This window comes from Lepisosteus oculatus, chromosome 4, assembly GCF_040954835.1.
Source record: "Lepisosteus oculatus isolate fLepOcu1 chromosome 4, fLepOcu1.hap2, whole genome shotgun sequence".
Taxonomy (NCBI): Eukaryota; Metazoa; Chordata; class Actinopteri; order Semionotiformes; family Lepisosteidae; genus Lepisosteus; species Lepisosteus oculatus.
This window is the reverse complement of record NC_090699.1, coordinates 60,204,031-60,229,312: the sequence shown is the minus strand read 5'-3', so window position 1 is coordinate 60,229,312 and position 25,282 is coordinate 60,204,031. Positions and strand designations below refer to the sequence as shown.

The window sequence follows — 25,282 nt, the reverse complement described above, 5'->3', positions numbered from 1 at the left end:
TTCTCAAGAACGTTTATCTTTGTTAGCTGAACAGAGTCTTGCAACTCCAAAGTGATACATAAGAAATACTGTAACTGACAGATGTACAGTTGAACCAGACTAAAGAAACAGCCCACATTATTACTCCTGAAGCTGCTCATGTGAAACAAAACAACAACATTGAACAGCTCAGGCATTCTTCATTTACCTTTTGTTTTATGAGTGTACTTTTAATCCCAGTGTCAAACACAGATCTTAAAAGGTATTTCCTTTTGCAAAGTGTTTAGTGTAAATAACATAAGTAACAAAAAGGTTTGGCAAATGTTCTAAAAACTAAAATAAACAGGCACTTCATTTGACCAAATTGCTGGTTCAATCTGATTTAACCTAAAGTAAAAGAGACATTTTCCTATTTTACGTAAACAATGCTATTAACTTGTAATACTCTTCTACTGGTATTTAAAACATAATAAACTCATTGCACATCTATCAGGATCCTCTATCAGGATAACTATGAACAGATGGTAACTACTGTATGTAGACCTGAATGTAAATATATCAAAGTACTGGAACAACATCTATTGAACTACAGAACTTCAAACGCTGTATTTAGACTATTGAAAAAATATTAGATAGAGAATAGTTTTATCTCTACATTAGTCTTTTTTGGCAGTATATGTTTGGGATTTAGACAGGCTTGGGGAATATAATGTGAAAGGTGGTGAAAAAAATTAACCAAACCTTTGTGTAAGAAAACATGCTGCAAAGCTTTTGACAAAACATCTCTTGAAATAGACATGCTGTACAGCACCAACTGTAAACCACCTCTGTTAAAGATAAACATATTGGTTCCTTTGTCAGTTTCTATGCAAGGGGTAAAAGCTAACATACAGTACATGGCTCAAAGAAAACAAAAAAACAAACAAAAATAAATTATTGCAAAGGAGGTTTGTCTGTAGTCCCTGGGTCTAAAAGTTCAAAATATTGTCCTTTTAAGATCACAGGACAGTAACAGGCGTTCCAAGCTCATATGCCCATAACTGTGAGGAAGGGTGAAAAAGCAAAGCACATGACAGGAAAGGATTCTAAAGGATTGAAGTTTTTCAATTTCAGTCGGTCTTTTCTTGTGGTCTTGTTTCAGTTTAGATTTTTTTTTATGTAGCAATTGCATCAAAATGATCTGTCCTGTCAAAGTACTCAAAAACAGAAAAGAAAACCTGATCCCAGAACAAACAGTAGATGAAGTGGGACAAAAAGACAAGGTGATAGTACGCCGATCTGCCTCGTGCAATCATGACGTGCAGTCACGCCATGTCCTCAGAACTGTTCACTGGAAGTAGTATCTGGAATCATCTTGATACCCGGAGATGATCAAGCATCATCGTGCATGTGTTGCTTCAGTGTTAGCTTTCAAGGATACCAGTATCATCGAATGCGGTGTGAAAAGGCATTCTTAGTGGCCCGTCTCCAGGCTGGCACCTTCGACAAGCATGATCATGCGGAAACAAAGAGCCAAGAAGCCAGTGCCCAGGAGGTCTCCCAGCGCAGTGAGGTAGGGGATGGAGAAGTTATCAGGGTCCAGACCTCTGCGCCACATCAGTCTCACAATGATGTCAGCTACATACAGCAGAATGCCCACCTGAATTAAAACATAATTCAATGTTTGGGTTACAAATCCTTACAAGGCAAGTTGAGAGAATGCAGAAATTTACTTGAGAATGTAATGCCTTATTGTTGGAAATCTGCCTGATTTCAGTATATTTTATTGCACCCACTTTGTAACTGCATACTGTAATACTGTCTACTGTAGGTAGACACACAAAAGCCTTAAAAAAGTTATTGGTACCACTGTGGGTTTTGTAAACTATGAGAATAAATAAAAATCCTGAAAAAATGCAAATAATGAAATAAGTTGTTCCAATTTTCTCATCTGGTTGTTAGGTTTTTTAAATAATACATTCACTGCCACCTCAATAAGTGAAGTAATATTAATTCCATGTTTATTGTAAAGCACTTTATTGGAATTGAAACATAGCAATCTAAATTTCTTGAACACACATAAAGTCCAAGAAATACAAAACAATCTGATTTAACTTAACCAGAAAAGCCACTAGATGGCCTCTTTAGTTCTATAGCATATTGTTTTAATTTATGTTTCATTTGTAATGCTAACAGAAATCTGAATTACAATGTATTGGTTATTAAAACTGCAAAATATGCAGGAATTATGATAAAATAAGACTTTTGGATTATAATGGAATCATCACTGGAAACTTTTTCTTGCCTTTCCAAAAATTACCCTTTATTTTTTCATTCCAAAAACCACTGGTTAATATGAAACAACCAGACTTAATAGCCTTATGTTATTTGCTAGAGTTTCTACTGAATCTATCAAATAATTTCAGAAAAAAATCTAATATTGCATTTTTAACTTTGAGCAAGACCTGTTTTACACTTTACAGAAACATCATAGTTTTTTTCTTGGCTAAAAATGAGCTTTGGTGTGAATGAACTAAGAGTTAAAATGAACAAGATAAAACAGTCATATACATTACATCACTGAACTCACAAGACTAATATAAAACATGAAGGTATTTTTACTATCTGTAGTCACAAAAAACAGCCACAAACATACTGTTGCACAAATGAAGTGAACCACGTAGGCCTTGTGGATTTAATCAAACATTTAAAATGTAGATACCAAACAAAATGATAGATAATGTGAACAAAAATGCAGATTACAGAATCATGATAAGCTCCCAGCTAAAAAACGTGACACACTGCCAAAACCACAAAGGAAGTGTGACCTCTTTTAGCACTAACACCGATGCATAAACCTGATCAGTCCTGGACCGACTGCTGTGAAAAATTCTGACACATTTCCTGTGCAGCTTTTCCCAGCTGGTGAGAGTTGTTGATTTAAACAATGGCAATTTGGTACCACATAATCTATTACAGTAAATTTAAGTCCGGAGAAAAAGCTGGTCATGACAAGACCTCAATGTTGTTTTTTTTATGATGTTTTTCCACTGTAATCCTACAACAATGGTCTTGCATTGTCCTTTTGGAAAAGTGGCTTGCCAGATTGAACAGACTTTTGGCTCAAGGACTTTGGCAACATATCTTTGACCAATAATATCTGCCCTTATACAGAGGAAGTGTCCTCCAGACATCATCCACTTTCCGCTAGCTCTTTAGTTATCTTGACCAGCACAACAGATTAAAGCTTTTTTGTCTTTTGTCAGATCTGCCTGGGCAGAAAATGGCATTAATCTATGGATATGATCTTGCACCACTCTCTCTGCCACACCTGTGGATGTTCTCTGGCCAGTTGAAGGTGGGAATATCATATTGTAGCTGTCGCTAAGTGGACTGAACAGCCTGCGAGCATGTACTGTACATGTACATTTTCAGTTAATGATGCACATGTTATTTCTTACTGGAATTTCTCATGCTGTAGCTGCAGCAATCTGAAAACAATTATGCAAACGAAGCAGATGGATGTGACAGTTCTGGGCTGGCGTGGGCTGTCCTACACAGATTTGGTTTCTTAGTTTTTCTGGACTAGCCTGCTGTGTTAAAGCAGAACATCTCATTTTCCATTCACCTTCTCTCACAGCTTTTGATAATGCCAATATCAATTACAAAGATGTTGTGGTCATACTTTTTTTATTCTTACATGAATTAAAACTGTATCTTTTTGAAAGTGTATACAGATCCTTGCACAACTAAATTTAAACTCAAATACCAAACAATAAGCACCTGGCAATTTTATGAAATGTAACTTGAGTACAGTGAAAATAACAGTTCAATAAAGCTGATGCTGGGGAATGAATTTACTTACAATAACAACCTACAGTAAGAATAAAAAAAAACACTTGCCTATCTTAACATACTGGGTATTTACTTTCAATAATTACCAAAGAATTAAAAATCACTTGCCTATTTTAACATCAACCAATATGAATTAAAACTACAAGCATTGGAAAATGCCAAATTGTGTGGCCATGTGCAAAATACGTAATACTGTATGATGAAAATATGCTTTTTGTTATGAATTATTTTCTACCACACGTCTTATACTTGGGTTTCCATTCCAAATTATAACTGAACTATACTATTAACCTATTAATAATATTAACAATATCAAAGTGAAAACACCAGAACACAATGTACTGTAAATACACCATATTAATCTGGAAATATCTTGCCAACCAGATTGTATAGGTATTGAAAAATAATTATCTACAGTATTTATGAGCTTAAGTCTTTGGCTGTTAGCTGAATAATCAGACTGTGTAACCAAGTGCATACATAATGTAGGCCTGTAAAAGGTACTGATGATAAAGGAGAAAAATATAAGGGAAAAAAACTTTTAAAACTTTGCTAGAAGTGAAACTTGCAGAGCTCTTAAGCTAATATATTTAAATCACCAAGCAGCAAACACCGAGAATCAAAGAGAGATCTAAAATATCTTCAGTGTACCTGCAGAAGAGCAGCAGTTAGGTAGAAGCCAATGAAGGTGAGTGAGATAGCCGTGTGTCCTCCTTGCAACAGGCTGATTGTGTATAGGAACACTAGGTGTCCAGGAATCACCAACAGAAACAGCACACGGGCTGACTTCGAATTCACCCCTGCAATGGAAGAAAACACGATTGTGACCCTGCTCTGCCCTGCACGATCAAAATGGACACACACCACCACAATTGCTGGCTGGAATAAAATCTGGACAGGTGAGCGGGCAGCTACACAGGTACAGTACGTGAGCAGTGAGCTGAGAAAAAGTTGGAAAAATCATTTTGCAAATAAAAGATTCAGATGTTTCTTCCTCTCTTTCACCGACCTGAATAGAAGAAGGTAATGCAGGGGTTGGGCCAGTGCTGCCTCATCTTGTAGGGCAGCACCCCTGGCATGCTCCAGAAGTGGAGATAAGTAGAGATCCGACTGGCCTGGATAGCTACCAGGTTGCCACCTACACCTGAAAGAAGGGGGAGAGCACGGTCAAAATACATAGGACCAAGTGCAATTAATAGCAAGGAGTCATTTTAGCAGGTTTGCTCCTAGTGAATTCCAAATACTAGAAGTGGTATAATTTTATCCAAAAAGGATATACAGTGCTCAGGATTTTATTTAAAGTGATATGTAAAAATGAAAGGCTGTGTCCTTGTGCTACTCAATAATTAAATTAAATTCACACACAAAAGGAACTGTTTTACAGTATATGTAAAAAGAAAATGTTGAGCACATTACGCAATTAAATATGTACTTAGTGGTAAAGCTGGACTTGAACCGGGAACCTCCTAGTTATGGAATCTCAAGAGCCTTACTCTCTAACGTGATGTAAGAACAGGCTGACGTAAAAAGGGAAGCACAGATGGCCCGCATTTTTCTCCTCTTTCCTTACACCCTGTAATATGTACCCACAGACCAAGGATCTTGTTTAAACTCAAAAGAGCTCCTCAAGGATGTTCATAAACATTGTAGCTGGATGGATGAAAAAGCCCACTACCCAAAACAAAGTTCCAGGCCTCAACATTCGCAGGTGAAGGAAAGATGTAATGTCACTCGACATCTCTATTTCTTCCTGTGCCTGCTTACTTAGTTTTAATGTTGAGTATTATGATGATAACCCCAAAAATGCTGTTTCTGCCACTGGGTTACATGATCCCTCCAAAGTACTTTAAAATATACATCTGTTCTTTGTTGAAAGCCTGGATGAATCAGCCTTTGTAAGAGAGACCACACCATGATCTTATAATAGTTGTTTTACTGTGTCCCTCAAGCCATTTGTGTTTTGATTTTTCACAACTGTTATTAAGGTTTGAAGGGAAGTAAAAATGTTTTTTGGTAAGATGCACTCTCCTTTCAATCAGCTGCACAAACTATTGGCAGGTGTTTCAGTGGTAAGGGTTATGTCTTTTAATTATCTCAGGGTTTTGAACATGAGCTTTCTCTAATAACAGCAATTCAGGTCAGACTTGCTTCATCCGCATCTCTTGAGGTTTATATATTGGAATGGTATGAAACTCACAGGTGTGGTGAAGTGATAAAAACTGTATTAAAAAAAATAAACCCAGGTCTAACATAACAGCTTAAATTCTCTTTCTCTTTCAACTCATAAATGCAGTGGCATGTATTTAATATCCAGGCTTCCAGAGCCTGAAGCATCCACTTTGATACCTACGCCAGAATATCTTTCGTTCTGGGGTGTACATCAAAATCAGAAAGGAGAGAGGCAGCAGGGAAACATACACAAACAAGCCATGGAATGACACAAATAAATAAAGAGGAAATACAAACCAGACAGCATACTTTATCACGGAAATGCATTAACTTTAATGAGTCCAATGTCTTTCTTCCAAAAGTTTTGTACCATATTGTTTGTTAATAAAATGCTGCTCTGATCTTTTAATCGATATGATAAGATTCAGTAACGGAATGCATCTTATATTGAAGGGATAACAAAACCAATTTACCCTGGGATCATTTCACAATGTAAATTAATATAAATGTTTCAAGCTTATACAGTGTCACTTACCATTGATTACCGGAGTAAAAACAGCCATGCCTTCAAAATTTGGGTCGGTTACTGTCTTGTCCAAAATCAGGCCACCAATACTGCAAGCAAAAGGCTTTATTACTTAACAGGCCAACTTTACAAATGCAGAAAATCCTGAGGAAAATAAAATTTGAACCTTGATCCTTATCAACATAAAATAGTAGCACATACTGTGCTGCTGGACTATCAAAAATGTATTTTTGAGGTCCACATGATTATACTTATTGCTGAAGTATAATTTATTTTACTAGTAGGATTTATACAGTATTGGAGTATCTCACCTACAATCCTCAAGGTTGTCAAAACCTTTACCTGACATTCTCACCACAGATTTGAATTATCCATTTTTTAACCCAATTTGATTTTATAGCCCAGGTCTAAAACACATGATTCAAAAAACCTGTTGAACTTGTGGACCTTCAATAATTGGGGAATTCTGGCTTTCAAAGACCTATGAAACTCTTCTACACTATTCAGTTCAGTACACTGGAATGGGTATTGTACCTGCTGATAGACATGGCAATGATGACTGGCTGCCAGCCCGATATCAGGACCTCCTTGATCTGTGGGCTACGACGGGCTACAATCACCCACAGTGGTATCAAGGCAATGAAGAGGGCACACACGAGTAGAGACAGGTACCACTGATCTGCAGAAAAGGAACGTTTAAACGCAGGTTGCTTTTTGGGAGCACAATGATACTTCCCACTGTAACGTCATTTACATATGTAACCAGGTTTTTACAGTTGCTTTTTATCAAGAACTACCATGTTAAAACCATGTACAATATTCCCTGTGCTTTTTCTAACATTTATAAATAGGAAAATTAGATAAAATAAAACATTATTGTTGTGCTAAAGGATTTAAGAATGAAGTCTATTCATACAGTATGGCCCCAGTTGTTTATATCACAGGGCAGATTAAGGAGAATAATCTAACAGAATTAACTGTGCTCATCTGTTAAGTTTAATTGAATCCTAATTCCTTCCTTCCACTGTTAATGAGGCTATACATCTGGGAAATACAAATGATGGCTGAGTAAATATTATGTCTGTAAAATGTCAGAGAATATTTAAAGAATGATGGTTAGCTAGCCTGTACAAGAGATGACGTCTTGAAATGTTCACTGTTAAATCCCTGATATCCATTCCATGTGATTTTTGTAACTTTTTTTTAATTTTCTGTTCAAACAAACAAAACAGTTTCTGAAAAAGTCAGCCCTAGATAGAATCTGAATCTAAACCACCTACTTCACCTGTCTGTAAATATCAGTTACAGTCCCCTGATCTTTGCCTAAGGATTAATTAAAGATTAATTGATTAACTGTGGGAGTACGGAACAATATACTCAGCCATGCTGTTAAAGCTCATACCCAGGTGTCTTTCAAGAAACAACTGGAATGAGATTCTTGTATCAATTAGCTGAATTTGTAACCTTTCTTGTGTTTTATAACCACAGCTGTAGAACAAGTGTGTTAGAAGTGTATTTAAAACATTTATGCTTTATTTGTTACACTGCATATTTTTAATAAGATGGGAATTTTAAGAGGCAGTTTCTTAATAGAATTATTAGTCTAGAAGCTAAACAAACATCGGGGTGATGTAAATTTGTCATACACTCAACACAATTTATTATTGCCCTTTGCTGACATCTGCTGGCAAAATAGTGCAATCAGCAGGATGACAAAGTTCTTTTTAAAGCAAAAGGTAATAAATACACAATAATACTGCATTAGAAAAAGCAGCATAATATACATTTGCTCAACTTTTTAATTTCAAACTTCATAAATGTTAAATATTTTTAAAGATTTACAATTACCTAGAGTTTTAGTTTTTAGTTTGCTGTGTTGGTGATTTATTGCAAACTTTTTCAAAGTTTCCTTCTTCATTAGTAACCTCCACAACTTGAACTCTGGCCAATCTATCACACAACTGTAGGAGTGAAGTATTGTATTGGAACCTATCTTATAAATTCAGTTCTATCATCTTCCAGTGCTGGATGTCTTTTTTTATCCCTACTCTCATGTCAAATACATTCCATAAAAGTTCAGTGCAACTAACATCTGGCAGTAGAAAATGTCAGAGCATCAATTTTAAAATCTATATATCATTAAATATTGTTTTTCAAATTCTCCAACAGACATAAAGTGCATTTAAAGCTTATCAGTCTTCAGTCACTTTCATCGGTGTAAGTTAATTCTTCAAAAATGACTAGGGCATGATACAGTATGTAATGGCATGATTGTCTTCAGCCATGGGTGAACTTTTTAATTATTGCCAGTGTGATGGCACAAATTTGCCTTTAACCATGATTAATAATAGGTATCAGGACTCAAGTAGGTATTAAGAGGAAAGTTACGCCAAAAAATATTATGTTACATTTTAATGTATCGATTGCTCTTAACTTATTTTTGGGAAACACAGAACATGCTGTCCAACTGGATTCCAGGAATGGTATGTGACGGAGACAGAATCCAGCTAAGTGCAGACAGCCACAGCTGCCTCTGTAAGGAGGTGTGGAAATCTGCCCCATCCCTCCAGTGAAAAGCCCTGATTGGATCAGGAACCTTTACTGCACACGAAGCATGTTAGCAGAATAGTGTGGCTCCAAATAAGGTCAGGTATCTGTTAATTAATACCCAAGCTGAATTGTTGTTTTATTATTTCTGTTCAAGTCACCGTTTTCCGCCTAGGATTTCGGGAACTGGTTTTGGAATTAATACTTTAGTCTGATTACAGCTCTGCAGGGGTTTACATGTGAACTGAAATGCAATTAAAGAGAGAACCATAGTTCACGAGAAACATTCAGGGAATGAATGACTCTAAATCGAATAACTGCAGTTATGGTAGCCTTACAGATAAACGGTCTTGAGTCTTGTAAATTTTGAAAGAGCTTGTTGTGAATACTTCGGGGTCATAAATAAATACAGCATAAGAAGACATGAAGGAGGAAATAGTGACTGATGCAGCGCTACTAAAAGGAGAGTTTCCCATGTTTCACTTTAATGTATTTGAACAATACCTCTGTATTGGTAGAGTATGCTGCTAACCCCTGCCAGAAGTGAGAGGGTTATCAGGTCTCCCAGGCTGGCTGCAATTGGAGTAGCCACATTGTCAGGGTTTATTCCAACTTTTCTTGACCCAATAATTACGCCGATCATGACCAGACCTGAGAACATAATTGAGACATTAAGTGTCAACTGTCCACGCCATGCAAGAGGCTTGAGAATGCTATGCTGTGGGAGGAGAGGGGGAAGGGATTTAAGTCTAAGGCTATATGAAAGCATGTACAAATACACATAATGCATCTGTCTAAAGAACTACAATCAAGCACATTCCTACTTCAAAACCACAGTAAAACACTTTCCATCAACTCTGCTGTGGTCGACAAATGCCATTCCAGATGTTCCTGAATTCCGAAACACACATGCACAAGTAAACTAGAACACTACCAGGCATCAAGATTTAAAACATTTTCATGCTACCTATTTGATCAATAACACAAACATATGGAGAAGGACATCAAACATTTTCATGGTAGGACATAATGCAGCAGGGAAACCCATACGATTCCCACAGACTGATTCAGCTATAAACCAAAACCAGCTGATGGATTTTTCAACTCTGTTCTTATACCGAGCAAATCTGCTCAAAACCAGCGTACTGTCAAAATTGCCACACATTCTGCTTCATCACGCCACATTTGAGAGCCTTCATCTCACAAAAGCTGAAATGGATCAAAATTTTCTTTCTGAAGGAAGGCTGGGCTATGGTTTTCTATTTTATTATGTCCAATCTTGAAATCCCGGGTGAAGAATTCTTGATTAACGTGTGTCAAAGGATAATGGAATTCACACCACATATTGATTTTGTAGTCATCATTTTACCTAGGGAAAGTGCAGCAATAAAAGCAGTAGTGACACTGCTGGCGCAGAGCACTGCAGCCTTGTCCAGTTCAATGTGTCCTTTGGATATTGACCCCAGGATCACAGCTGCCACAGCTGCCAGGAGCCCCACCACAGTGGCCTGGACCTGTGAAGAGAGCGAAAACAAGAGACCAAATCTGAAGCCTTCATTTCCACAGCTGTAGCAAACATCACATAGATGAGGCCTTTTGGCTCACCATAACACCTTTTATAACAAGTACTGTATAAATCAAAACCAGCTGATGGACATTTCAACTGTTCTTACACTGAGTAAATCTGTACACAAGCAATAACTGGAGTACTGTCAAACCTACTGTGTATTCTGCTTCATCACGCCATATTTGTACAAGAGCCTTACCATGTTAAAGTAAGATTAATTAATCAAAGGACCTTATCAAGCTTCTTCTTGAATGATGCCACTGAACCAGCTGTACTTGGGCAGCTTCTTGAAGTAGCATACAGTATTTTCTGCTTAGCCTCTTATTTTCATTCTTGTGTGTATGTTTCAGGACTCGTTCTTACAATCTTATGGAGGAATCATGACACAAATTCAACTATTTACTTACAACACTGAGACTTCAATGAGAAGCACCACAAGAGAGTGAAAAGATGCATTCTAAGCCATGTGGTCACTCTCCATAGGAGTAACAGTTACAGTGTGTTCAATTAACGACTGCAGGGACATCCACTATAGATAAGAGGAGGACCATTTTTTGAATTAAAATACATTTTAATGATAGGGTTTAATACTAGTTGGCTTCAAGCTCGTGTTCCAGATTGTCAGAAACCCTTGAGGAAGTTCCTTCCCCTCTTGTGGCTTGCTCTTTCAGTGAGATGTACTGTAATACTGAGCTTTTACTGCACCTCACCACCAGCAGTAGTTGACAGTTTAACCCTTTGCTAAAATTGTTAATTAATGGAAGCATCTGCTAAATTACTATTACTGTTATTTAAATTGGAACAACAGTCAGATTACTACAGACTGTGAATAGTTAATGAAAGATTCTTCTCCAAAATTGCTCAGAGCAACACGACTATCACACCATTCAGTAAGTCTCTCTGTTTCCTACCAAATCTGGTGGGAATTCTACATTTCCCAAGCAAACTTGACTAACATGAAATCTCTGTAGCTTCCCTTGCAAAGTCACCTTTTCTCTGGAATAAGCAGTTAAGCGGATTTGGGATACTGGGCGGGAGATACTGAAGAAATGGAGAGACTGTTTTATATGATCTGTATGGTTACCTGAATCAAAGCCAGGTTACAAGTCACCATTCTCCACTGCTGGCGGGTATCATCCATCTGTCCAGTATTAGCCTGGTGAACAAAGACACAGGCACCGTCAACTGAAGTTCAAGCTGGTACAGTATGTCAAAACATGCTGATTTGTACAAAACTGTCTTGTTCTCTGCTTACTCTTCACTACCATATGATATCCACTTCTTTCCTAGCTGGAATTCTGTGTCCATAATCTTAGTCTAATCCAATATAAAGAAACACAAAATATCCTAGTGGAAAACAGTGTATAATAATAATTACATTTCTATTATTACTAAAGAAATATCCATGAAAAGACCCGTATTTTGTATACTGTATTTTGCCATTGTTTAATAATGAATATGTATAAACAATATACCGAAAATATTCAAAGCTGTTACTAACTGTGCTCTTACTGTATATAGCAGGTCTCTGTACTCTACAGCTCAGTCATTGTGTTAACAAAAATACCATTAGAGCCTTCCATTATTTTTCTGGGAAATTTCCTTTCCTTTTCAAATTACTTTGCCTTGCAAGAAAATTAATTCTATAACCTCCTTTGATTTCCAAAGATGGGTGGAAGTGCCTCTTAAAAATGCCACATTAACAAATACTTCTGACAAATGACTCTCCTTGTATTAAATCAATGAGAACTTCACCTTGAGTACTGGATTATTTTAAAGAATTGTTCAAAGATTTTGATTAGTTCCAAATTATTAATTGTTTAGGGGTTTTATCACATACAGTATCCTACTATATATACATATGGTACAGTATATTAGCATATATATACTGTATAGTAGTATATAGTATATAAACAATATACAGTATTATTTTGTAAAATGCTGTGTGCTGAGGTAAAAGGTTGAAGGACCTAACTGTATCTCTGCCTGAAAAGGTTATGTAGTAAAATTGAGAGACACACCAATGGTGGAGTTTCTACTCTGGCCTGTGCTAAAAGATAACAGGACACTGAAAACTGCTAACATTTCCTCAGAACCAATGCCATGTTTAATATACAGTTCTCAAAACAGACATATCTCCATATCTAGATTTCATTCAAGCCACAAATATAAAAAAGAGCTTGGCACTGAAGATTTTATAGTTTTCAATGCTGTTTGTACTGTACTTACAGCTGTAGACAAACGGGATGCAAGGGTCATTTCAAGGTTTCCTTTGAGTCCTACCAAGGCTGGCACTAAAATGAATACTTCTGTAATCTTTTTGAACACTTCCCAGTGCTGTAAAAGAAAGCAAAATAAATTAAAGGTGGTTAAAATAACCATTTCACAATTGTCACATACCGTATGGTAGAGCTCTGCATATAAACATAATAATATATAGCATGGGCCTATTTTAATGCATTATGCACACACTTGCACTTGAAAAGTATTGCATGTAAATTCTACATCCTATCAGGAGAACAGCTGTCCTGAAGAATACAACCATCAGTCTTGCGTCCATTGTATGAAACAATTCATCATCTAAGCTGATTTTACATGTCAGCAGAAAGCTGTATAGACCTTTATTGCCTGCATTTTCTGTCTACCTTTGACTGTTGAAAATTACACTGCAATCAATGTTGTTTTAATACTGCGCAAATTGCAGTTTTTCAAAATCCAAATATGGCTCGAGGACAGATGCTAGAATAGTGCTGAAGAGCTCCACTTTCAATTAACATGCATCTGTGCTCGAAAAATAATATCCTCGCAGTGCTGAGGCATCTGAATACACCAAAGGGGCCTCATTTTTAACAAGGCTGTAAATTCAAAAGAATAAGGGATAAAAAAGAGTTTACAGAATATTAGAACTGTAAGTCCAAGTCGACTCATAGAAAGTGAAGATTATTACTGAAGGCAAGAGTTAGTGGAAATAAAATGCCTTCAGGTCTTTATTCTACCCAGTTTCTACAACTCACTGAATATTCAATCCTGCAGTTTTATCTTTCATCTCACATGCTTCACTGCTATCAGTATTCTAAACCCTTTGACTAACTCAAATGCATTCTCAAACAGTGCACATCACTCAAACCAATGCCAATAACTGTTTGCCATAATTCAATTCAGAATTAGTTTGAGCAAACTGCAACATGTAAGTTAGCACATAGAAACTCAAGATCAATTCCAGCTGATCTTGTAATGTTGCACATACAGTACTGCATGTAATTATATTGTTAACCATAACATAGAGATTCACCAAATTATCAAAACAATTCTTCACGTCTTCAAAGTGCCTTTACTGAAGACATGGTAATTATCTTAATGTATCATAGCATAACATTCACTAATATACTAGTTTATTTCAAGAATTGGGTAGCTGAGCTCATAAAAAAAATTTTTGCTAAGTGAGCATCCTCTCATTTAAAATCTATGTGTAAAAAATACAGCAAAAGGTTCAATACATATAAACAGTTGACCAGGCTCGGGCCCAGTGTTCCAGAGCAATGTAGCTTAACCACAAAACACCCACAACGTAAAAGTTAGACCTAAATTAAATCCAAGTGCTGACTCAGCCAGGAATGGCAAATCCCCAAATTAGTACTTTGGTACATGCATAAGTCTTTAGTGCACACACAAAACTCCCATCAAGTGATCTTGTGGAATTTGAAACATGCAAAATCTGGGAGTCATAGTTTTGATTTAATTTGAGCTCAGTTCTGTACTTTACAAATCTAAATCAGCTGTAGTTACAGTCTGAACTAGTGGAACGTTAAGTTTGTAACTATTCACTAAAGTACAAGGGATGAAATTCCTTTAAAATTCAAAATTTGCTAAGCTTCAATCATGGCAGTCTATACAGTACATACTACCTGAGCTCATTGGAGGAATTGGCCTTAATTAGGTTCTACAGAGAATAAAACATGTTGATGAATTACCCACAACAGCACAATCAGGTAGGGCTGGGTGATATGGCCAAAAACATTATCACAATAAAAATTTTCATATCAGTCGACATCGATAATCATCGCGATAAATGTCAAATCATTATTTCTTTCAAGTTTAAAGGCAGATTTTTTCTCCTGAATGAAAGTTGAAGAAACCAGACAGTTATTTGGTAAATTAAATAACTCTTTATTTTAAAAACACAACAAATAATTTCCAAACAGCGGAAACATTAAACAAATCTGTTAGCTGCCTGGTCTGTACCATGCACCCACCCTCGCACAGTATTTTGTGCGCATGCGCATATCATGCGCAAAGCATAAACATATATATTGAACTTTTGTTTAAATTATATCGAGGATAATTATATCGCGATAATTATCGTTATCGAATTATCGCCCAGCTCTACAATCAGGTATCATATTTAAGGTACAAGCATTTCCTGGGACTAGTGAGAACTAATTTCACTAGGCCACGATCAAGTATTAGTGATGGGAGAGTTGCCCAATTTATAATAGCCTTTTCAAGAGTTTTCTTACATATTTAATACAATCAGTAAAAAACGCATACATTACTGTACACCGTGCCTTGAAAAAAAGTAACATAACTTAGCACAACACAAAAATGCTCCTGATCCTGTCATAGAAATCTTAGGCATAGAAAATGGACAGAAGAAAAAAAACCTTTGCTCTTTTGTCAAAATCTTAGGCACATTGTAGGAAATGACTCATCTGAATTCTTCTAGAAATGTCCGGATGACATTCTCTGATCTCAATTAGCAACCAAACAAGCAAAACATGCTCGATGGTCTCTGTTTTAATGTTGTTTATATACTATATATTATCCGTTTATGTGTATTACAACAACTTTGATGACACTCAGTTAATGAATACAAGATTATACAGACATACATATAACTTGCCATGGCTGATCTTAACAGTCACAAAACAATAATACATATAAAAAGTCTTTAAATATAGGGAGCTATTTTTAAAAGCTGGCATGTCCTGGCTGTCATTCCTCTGCCCTTCTGATTAGAGACTGCTATATCATGGCCTTTCTGGGTTCGAGCCCAGTACCACAGTTCCCCTGGCTGTATCATTCACTGTCCTCCAAGCTTTCATTTGACTTTGTCTTCTCTCAGTCAATTTTTATTGTAGTCAGTCTCCAAGACATTTACCGCAGAAAGCTTTCTCATCCCTTCCAAAAGATGCATTACTTTTTTCAAGAGATGACCGCAGCACAGTGAGCACGCATAATGGTGTCAGAAGGATTGCAGCATGTGTTACAACAAACACGTTTTCCTCATAGTGTTTTATTCGTAAACCTACTGTAATCAACCTATTGATTTATCTAAAGTCAATCTGAGCTTAGATCGTTTTTTATGATCAAATATTATACCCATGAGTATGCTTTGCATGCCCTGCTAAGTTGTTTTTATATTAAAGGCATCTACCTATTTATGTCAAGAAAGGATGTTAAAAATGTGCAGTGAGACCCTATCTGAAACACTGTGCACTATTGTGGTTGTATCTTTAAAAAAACATAGACAACACACCATCTAAAGTGACCAATTAAAGTAAATATAAACAACAATATGAGAGGAGAAACATTCCAGGTTTTGAAGAATATTCCACACTTGGACATTAAAAGCACAGCAAAAACTATGAGGGAATATGATTTCAAAAATCCCAAACAATAGTGACAAAGATGACAACAGATGGACAGAGACAAGCAGAATCTGAGGGGAGAGGCACTAAAAACTGAGAACAGGAGGTACTTTTGAGGCTTGTAAAGTATGGAACAAGCTTCATGTTGTTAAAATATTGCTGAACCCACTTGCCTGGAAACTTTCAAGAAATTGCTTGACGAGATCAATAAGCTACTATTAACCAAAAATACTAGACAGATCAAATGGCCTCCTATTTTTGTATTATGTTCCTAATAACATCCTGGGAAGAACATTTTTCAAAATGTTGTAACTTTTATAGTCAAGAGGTAAGTACAATATTGTTAATGCCATCATTCCATCATCAATGAAACTTTTAAAGGTATATTTTTGTATTACAGTGCAAGATCACTTAAAAGATCAAAAGACTAAGGAATGATAAACTGTGCTTGTTGATAGGAAGTATATTAAGTGTGTTCAAATAGCTTCTGTGGACAGGTCAGACTCAATGCAATCATATTAAACTACAACAGGAAGCACGATGCGTCATTTTCAAGTCGCATTTCCAATCAATTCTCGCAGATGCAACAAGAGGGAAAACTTTTAGCCTGTAGCTATGAAGGTGACATTTCAAATACATTTTAAGCTAGAAAGCATTTTCATAATGTTACCTTTTGCAAAATTGGAAAAGCCTCAGGTGTAACTCCAACTATATCCCATTTTATCAATAAAATATGATCTTATTTTTTATCAGAATAGTGACATCTGCATATACTGTTGTGCTGTAACAGTTAGGACTATCTTTACACAATCTTTCCTGTCCACTATGGAACAACATTTCGATAAAAGCAAACTGGTTAGGTTTTCTATGGGGTTTCACAACATACTCTTAACAGAAAACGGGAAAGTACCTACTTGCACAATGTCCATCACTAAGCCTGCTGCAACCATCCCTAGGCCTGCTACTAGGTATGGCACAAGAACTTGGGATGCAATACTCCATGAGCCCTCCGGGAGGAAGCCATTGGCAGATTTGGTGAGCTTGCAGGTAAACCCACGCAGCTTCTTCCCCTCATAACAGAGCTCCAGTTCCAATTGTGTGACCACCATGATCCTTGGTGGCAAGTTAGCCCATTCTCTTAAGGAAAGAGTGAACCCTTGTCCTGCACCTGTTGATCCCTTTAGTTTCTCTAATCAAATACAAATCCTAGTGTCCATTGTCTCTTCATGCACAGCAGTCAGAATATAAGACAATTCGCCTGAGATCCGTAAACTGTCAAGGAATTTCTTTTAGAATTGCAGAGCTTTCCCAGTTCTTTTCACATAAAGCAGCATCAAGAACATTCCTCTTTTTCTTGCAGTTAGCATTAGCTCATCTTTCATGAAGTGACACTTCTAAAGAACTTGCATACCAGTTGTTACTGATCCTTAATAAACGTCAGTCTGCTTCCAAATTTTTTTGTCAGTGAAATCTCAGAAAGGTTTCTCTGGAATGCACGTCGAGCAACATCACAGTTTCTGAGTTTCTACCTTCTCATGAATAAGCTTAGAGTCTCCTCTATGCAAGGTCAGCACATCGCAAGCAAGAGCATCTTCTCAGGGGAGCGGCTGTGGTTTGAGAGAAGAAACACTAGAGAATCACTGTGCTCTGTGCTCCCGCAGTCAGACACGTACCTGTCAGGAACACATGCCAGCTCTTTAGAAATAAGCCCCGGCTTTTTTTCCTTTTTTGAGCGCATGACATCACTGTGGTATGCCCTGTCATGTTCCTCTGCTCTTTCTCCTTCTCAGACCCCGTTAAGAAGAATTCTGTGACACAGGCCACCGCGTTATCTAAAACAAATACGCTTATCGCTTGTCCTCCCTTTTCAAGATTAAGCAGGTTTCCGAGAACCTCTGCTGATTAGGTGACTAAGCACACCCATGACAGATTCTAAAGTAGTCCTGATTAGTCACTGCTGCTGCTGCTGCTGCAGTGTGGTGTTCGTGATGGCAATCTGAGCAGCCCAGAAGCCACCTGTTTCAAAAGAAGAAGAGCTCGAGAATTACAGACACTCCCTCCTGCATACGAGGCAAGTCTAGGCCTTTAAGTCATGCACACTCAGAATCCATTAGTCTAACAGTGACATGTAAAAGGTTATTCATTGATTTTCTGTGTGCAAATATTTGCTTTCCAGCGGTATATAAAAGAATAAAGTACAGAGAGAGATGTAAGCAGTTTCAGCTTCAACGTCTTTTTTCATGTTCTATTGACCAGACCTGAGAACTGGACCTGAAAAAAACTAATACATAAAGCAAAACAAGTAAGACTCTTTAAATACAGTTAGAGGCATTTTAGGCTAAGTGAGCTGCAGCCTTTAATTTAAACCAATACCAGGCGATGAACATTTGAAGTCTGTTACCTGTGTAAATCTGCAGATTTTAATTTTTTGAGTCTGTGTATAGTCAAACATATTTCTTGTATTCTTTATTAGTACAACATACTTTATGTGAGAGTCTATACTTATGAAAGCCTGCCATAAAACTATATAAAACGTACAGTACTCAATATGTTTTCCTGTTATGGATGCCTCAGAAAACCTCTCTACTTCTAAAGTAAAATATTCAACACATGCTATTATCAAATATTAATGGATTGGAACACCTTTTGACAAATATCCTTTTATATTGTAGCTAGCAACTTCAGTTTACTTAAGCCAGGCAGCCAACAGCTAGTTTTAAGGGAAAAACTGGTTTCCTGTACATGCCCAGAAATGGCAGTGATAACAGGGAAAAAGATTTGCAGACAAAAGCAGACAAAACATCTAGGGCACAATCATTAATTCATAATTGAAGAATCTATCCCAACTTTATTATTATCAACCACTGTTGCTGCTAGTATACTTTTACAACTAGGAATAATAATGACGAGAAAATAAATATTTAATAAATATAATTTTTACAGAATATCTTTAAGTACACACTACCTTAGAGAAAAAAACCCTGTTCTTATCATCAAGGTAAAAAACGTTTGTTGACTTGAACACCACCACACAAACACTCAAACAAGGCCTGACTTGGACACATGTGTGCTCAATAAATATTTGTTTAAATTACTGTTCATGAAATTATACATTCACATCTTTCAGTAGAACACTGAGTGTAATTTCTGCTCTGCTTTGTATTGTCTCATTATGTGCCATTTTGGCACTTCTACATGTGTGCTTATTCACTGACACTGCAAGCCACAATTAATGCAATAATCTTGATTGCAACATTTTGTTCAGGAAGGTAATTTTTTCATATTTGCAAACCCTTAATAAAAATTTAGACATACTGTATAAGATAATATCTGCATGTCAATGTTGCATAAATTGACATTCATATATTACTATTTTACCATTAGGTAGCCATTTGAAACTGACAGTATCAGTATGGAGAAAATACTATGATTATTCAATAGTTATTTTCTAACTTTTTACATATTTTGTTTACTGGCAACTTAACTTAACTAGGCATTAATATCATCCTATTTTTTAGATGTCATATGTGAAAATCTTTCTGTTGTGTCATTTCATGTTCATGACTTTATATTCCTAGAATTTGTAAATCATCCATCGTAGGCACCATTAGAATTACCATTTTTCATTTTGTCTTTCAATGGGATTTGCACACCTATTAGCATTAATTTCAAAGGGCTGGAAGAACACAGACTCGTCTCCGAGGCCAACTGGTAGCCATCCAAAGTAATTAATTAAATCTATTTTTAGGATAGTTTTGATATTATGTACAATTCAATGCAATAACTGAAGAAAGAAGCAGAAGAGAGTAACTTAAAAAAAGTTACTCTCTTCTGGGAGTTTTCTGGGAAGGTTTTATAAAAAGAAAAATTGCATTTTCAATTAAATTAAATGAAATGTAAAAATATCAACAGGAAGTGCGTTTATTATTACTGTTGCTTTCTTATCAAGAGCATACGTGAAATAACATAGTGGAGAAATGATTACAACCTTTAATGCAGCAACAGTTACTTTGGAATACATACTTCTTTTAAACTTTTTTGTTGCAAGTTTTAAATCCGTACCAGCTCTTAATCACAGTACACCAGCTTTCTTGAATACCCCTCTAGAATTCTCCAGCTGATCCGTAACCCACCACAAAAGGGAAAACATCTTTAACAGGTGTTGAGCAATCAAGTATGAGCGGACAACACATTTCATGTAAGATACCAAATGATAATTTTAAAAAAATGTTTGTAGGACTGATCTGAAGGCTGAATCACTCTTGGCTCAGTTTATACCATCCAAACTCCTCCAAAACTCCTCAATGCATTCCTAAATACACTGCGCTACACTTGGAAGAAGATGGATATACAGCAGTAGTCACACTCCTCAGATTCAAGGTCATTTTACTTTCCCTGTAATCCTATGTGAGCTATTTGAGGCCCATTATAAAACTACAAAGTGTGTGTGCCCGAGTGGAATATGTTGGAGGTTTACCAAGGACATCTGGCCTAGATAAACATAAATTACCCGTATGTTCTTGTAAAAGATACAGGATGAATACAAGGTTTGGGGGAAGGCTGGATACACAGTCACAAAATATTTAGAAAGTTATAACTGCAGGACTTCTGTCTGCATATTCTGATTATTATCTGGTTAATTGATTTTTTTGACAATTTTAAAGAAGCTGATGACCTGTTTTTTTAACAGCATCTGTTTCTGCTTTTTAGATTTAGGGTATGATTACATGGGGCATTTCAGAAGGTTGTTTAAAAACAGGAAGGATCACTTTGTAGTCAGGTAACAATTTCTGCAGTAAATATAGCGAATGCCAAGTACTGTAGAGTGTTGAAATTTTGTATATCTAGTAAACTGATGCCTTTAATTAAAATGCCCAAATAAGGACTGAATCCAGAGGCACCCAAAAGGGGGTGATGCAAAATGCCTTCAATGATTGATTACACACAGGGTTATCGAAGTACAACACAGACTCCTTCTTCACCTGAACTTTATACCAACTATGCTGAGGTTGGCAGCATACTCCAATCAAGGCAGATTAATAAGAAAGGTGAGCCCACACCTGCACCTCAATGGGAAATCTAGCATAGTCAATCCAATTGACAATATATCTTTCGTAGGAGTTTTTTTTTCTGTTACCATTTTAAATGCAATTATACTCTGAAACCACAGCATTGTACAGTAAATGTCTGTAACTTGAACTTTGCAAGGGATGTGTGCTCCCTAGTGGTGACATCTTGTCAGGGTCATTTATCACAATAACCAGGACATGATGACCTGATCTTTCATCCTGTCTCTCTTTCACTGTGATATTTGCATTTGCCTAAAGTGGGACATCAAAAGCTTTTTTTCCCCCCAAATAACAGCATAACTATACACTACGAAAGCAGAAACTGCAATATTCTCTGAGAGGGAAGACTCTGACTAAGAAGAAGAAGAAGATACTGATTTACAAAACTCCACCTACAGTAGACACTCACCTGTACACTGTCCAGAACCATGCCTGCCATCACCATGCCCAGCCCAGCCAAAAGATACGGGAAGACCACCTGGAAACAGATTGCCAGAGAGGACTCGTCTTCAATCTTCACCATGGCCGTTTTTTCCTCCACCTGCCGCTTCTGGGGAACCTGTTGTGGTGACGCCAGCACATCCTGCCCCTCGGACGAGCCCGCCTGCCTGTCATTGTGTTTGTTCTTGCCCTTGGATTTGGACTTGTGCTTGGAGCGCTCGCCGTTCTTCGACCGGCCCTCTTTTTTTCTCTGCCGCGGCTCCACCCCAGCCATGGTGTTCCCCTGCTGGACTCCTGCGTCAATCCTACGTCAGTAAAGAGAAACAAATGTATCACTTTCTAGAAGATGACTCCTATTACATCTCTCTTCTAAAGGAAAATTAACAAAGGGCTTTTGTCCTTTGCAATGTGAGCCTTTAACTTTTCCTTAAACCTGAAGCCTTGTTCAACAAGTCCACAACTACTCTCTATGTCAGTAATATGTCTTGGTACTGTGCCACTTTCTCCACCCAAAATTTCAAGACTGCACTGGGTTAACTTGGAAAACCATCATCATGACACTGCCACCGTGCTTCATAGTAAGTATGATGAACTTGTAATGATATCTGATTGCCTCTCAGAAATCCTGCCTCCCTGCCTGTAGATACTGCATTATTCATAGTTCTCTCAGACCTGGGTAAGACACTGGATTGACCTGTTCCCTAGTACCCATCAGTAAGTAAGCTTGCTGTTTGTTTAAATCTTTACGCTTTGTACAAAACCTTGAAATATAGATAGTAGATGGCTATTAACAGCATGCTCCTGTTCATAGTTGTAAATATAACTTTTAAATATTTGTCAGTGTTGACATAACACCTAAGAAGATTGTATATATATATACTGTATATGTTTATTTCTTGCTGAAAAGAGAAGAAAGGAAACATGTTTCGGCTGTGGAGCCTTCTTCGACACCCGAAGAAGCCTCCACATCCGAAACGTTGTGTTTCCTTTCTTCTCTTTTCAGCATGGAATAAACCTTTTACTTGTTCCTTTGCAGCCTACGCATGCTGATGCAGCTACTGTACCTACTGTACTTGAACTACTGTATATATACTGTATATATCCCAGTGATGTATGATTCTCTGACATAACTCAATGGGAGAAAATCGTACCGCAGATTCTCGAGTTTCATAAAGGAACAGAAGAAGGGGTAATTTTGTTGTTTAACAGGAAATAATTATAATAAAACACAACAATTGCCTCTGTCGTCGTTTTGTAAAGTGTCTGAGCGCATTGCACACCAAAATAGTTAACTTAAGACACTGAACAGTAACAGGACCTAGAAAATATAATGATAGAAACCATTCAGGGGAAAAATGATGACATGCAACCACAGCCTACAGATAAAAAAAAACTCCATACCTTAATTTTCAGACATTGCATCCAGATTTCAACCCCCTTTTCTGTCATTTACATTGTTTCCGTCTCCTACCGTACATTCTGCACTCTGACAGAACAGTCAAGCTTCCCTTTACTTTTACTTAGTCGTATAAGCGCCACATACTGTGCTACAAAGACAAAACTAGTATCTACGACCCTCTGTGATTGTGAACACATACGAAATAGAGCGTAAAATACAGAATTTACAACGTAAACAAAGAACTATAACACGTTTGCAAGACGGCGCTGTCCTCTCTTCCTGTACTGATTCGACAAAGCTCTGCTCCCATTGATTCAATTCGTGGTAGAACCGCAATGATTGGAGGTCGTGGTTGGATAGCGGTGCTCTCTGGTTTTGAAGCCCTGCCCCCTCGGAGAATGCACAGTCGAGGTCTGAGGTACAGTCATTAAGAAGGGAATGGTGAAAAGCTATACCGTGTAAAAAATGTGTTAAAACACGTGGCAGCTATGAAACGTCTGGATAAATTGCACGAGGAGCTTCGTTCGATATTCGCAATGCCGCCTCCTCAACTTATTTTACAGGACTACTTGTGCAGAAGTAGTACTAATGCTATTAGTAATAGTACAGGTCTACTGTTGTCCAGAATTGATATACAGTACGGATTTGGATCACCTGTGCTTATGATTGCATAATTCTTACTGCTAAATCCCATTCTTTTCCTCAGAGGACTGGACTAGATTGTAAAATTGTTTAGAGTAGTTAGTGCATATGCGCAAATAAGGCCCAGGAATGCTAAATCGTCACTTATACTGTATGCCCATGTCCATGTAATTCACACCCGTAAATTCACTGAAATGCTTAGGAGAGAAATTGTGATTTTTTTTTCATAGACTTTATTTTAACTCTAAATGTTCGGCATCTGTGACACCGTTACCATAGAGTATGCGCAAGTAGGTCCCAGAAATGGATTTTCTGTTATACTCATCATGGTACAATTCACGCGAATGAACTAAACTGTTAATTGTGACATTCACAGTTGAAGTGAAGTACTGTAGATACGTTTCTAAACAGCAGTATGCACCGACTATTGCCCGGCCTACAGGTTCCAAACATAACACAAAGAGAATAAGGCAATTTAATTTACAGGACAATTTTTAAATGCAGTTTCGTATACTGAGCATTTACTTGTCACCTTGCTACCAACAGGTCATACTCATTTTCACAGTTTCAGCTTGTTGAACGTACAGTAAGATGTACAGCTGTTTTCCTTGGAAATGTGCCGCTGCCAGTGGGTGTATTTTTAATATCGGTAATAACGGAGGACCCGTCTCATATATCTTCTAAAGGGAGGCATATACAGTACAGTATACAGTATCTATAAAGTACTATGGTATTCTTGACAGTATGGAATCACGTTCAGCTAAGCAGCATAGGCTTTCTCGAACTGGTGAATACAGCATGAACTGCACAAGGCTTGGTTCTGGAAAATAAAACACGATGTTTTAAAAAATTATATGAAATGGGGATTTATTTTATAATTTGAAAAAGTGGTTTAAAATGAAAGGAAATCTAAAAATACTATTAGTCAGGCAAGTGCCCATTTCAGCTTTTCACTTCGCAGCGCTGTAGGTGATATTATTGAAGCAGAGTTTGCGTGCAGTACTCTGAATGAAGACAAATTGTGCGGATGAAATGTATGCGCAGGGTAAATTCTCGCAAAACGCAATAAATAAAAGTCTAAAGAAGTACCGTACCTTGTGCCAGCTGACTTCTTCAGGGCTCCCAGCAGTCAGTGAAAGTCAGGATTGCAAAGATACTCCAAGTAACCGATAGTGGAGTGGTGTGTGTATGTGGAGGGGGGCACCAGTTAATGTCACTTTAAGACAAACAGGTTTCAATTTCATCTCAGCTAGTATATTAGGGCACATGGCCTGCCTGCCTTCATCTACAGTATCTTAGAGAAGGTGGCAAGCGGAGGCAGCATTATGCTGGGAGTGGACTCCCTGCCTGACTGACTGACCCACCTGTTTCGCCTTTGTTTTCCTGAAAAATCCACTCTGACATTACAAATCAGGATGAGTTTTAATGATTTCATTATAATTGAAACAAATGATCTTGCAG

The 25,282-nt window shown here is 37.2% G+C and overlaps 1 protein-coding gene across 3 annotated transcripts; it reads right to left on the bottom strand.

The window, feature by feature from the left end:
- Window positions 1–25,021, bottom strand: LOC102687013 (solute carrier family 41 member 1). Of its 3 annotated transcripts, none has more exons than XM_015348252.2 (11): window positions 24,916–25,021; window positions 21,749–22,085; window positions 12,852–12,959; window positions 11,707–11,778; window positions 10,425–10,569; window positions 9,560–9,706; window positions 7,043–7,187; window positions 6,518–6,597; window positions 4,823–4,957; window positions 4,465–4,613; window positions 1–1,618 (listed from the first exon to the last, which is right to left on the bottom strand). In XM_015348252.2, the coding sequence occupies exons 2-11, from the start codon at window positions 22,052–22,054 to the stop codon at window positions 1,433–1,435; spliced, it is 1,473 nt and encodes a 490-aa protein (XP_015203738.1). In that variant the 5' UTR covers window positions 22,055–22,085; window positions 24,916–25,021; the 3' UTR covers window positions 1–1,432. The 3 variants fall into 3 exon arrangements, with proteins under 3 accessions (XP_015203738.1, XP_006631154.1, XP_015203739.1); XM_006631091.3 differs by lacking the exon at window positions 24,916–25,021 and adding an exon at window positions 23,182–23,474; XM_015348253.2 differs by lacking the exons at window positions 21,749–22,085; window positions 24,916–25,021 and adding an exon at window positions 17,185–18,053.
- Window positions 25,022–25,282: the final 261 nt, after the last annotated feature.

Coding starts and splice junctions, on each gene's coding strand:
- LOC102687013 (XM_015348252.2), bottom strand. CDS start 22,054: ATGGCTGGGGTGGAGCCGCGGCAGAGAAAAAAAGAGGGCCGGTCGAAG. Junction 10,570..11,706: donor GTAACCTGGCTTTGATTCAG/GTAACCATACAG, acceptor CTCTCTTCACAG/GTCCAGGCCACTGTGGTGGG. Junction 7,188..9,559: donor CATACTCTACCAATACAGAG/GTATTGTTCAAA, acceptor CCTTTTCTGCAG/ATCAGTGGTACCTGTCTCTA.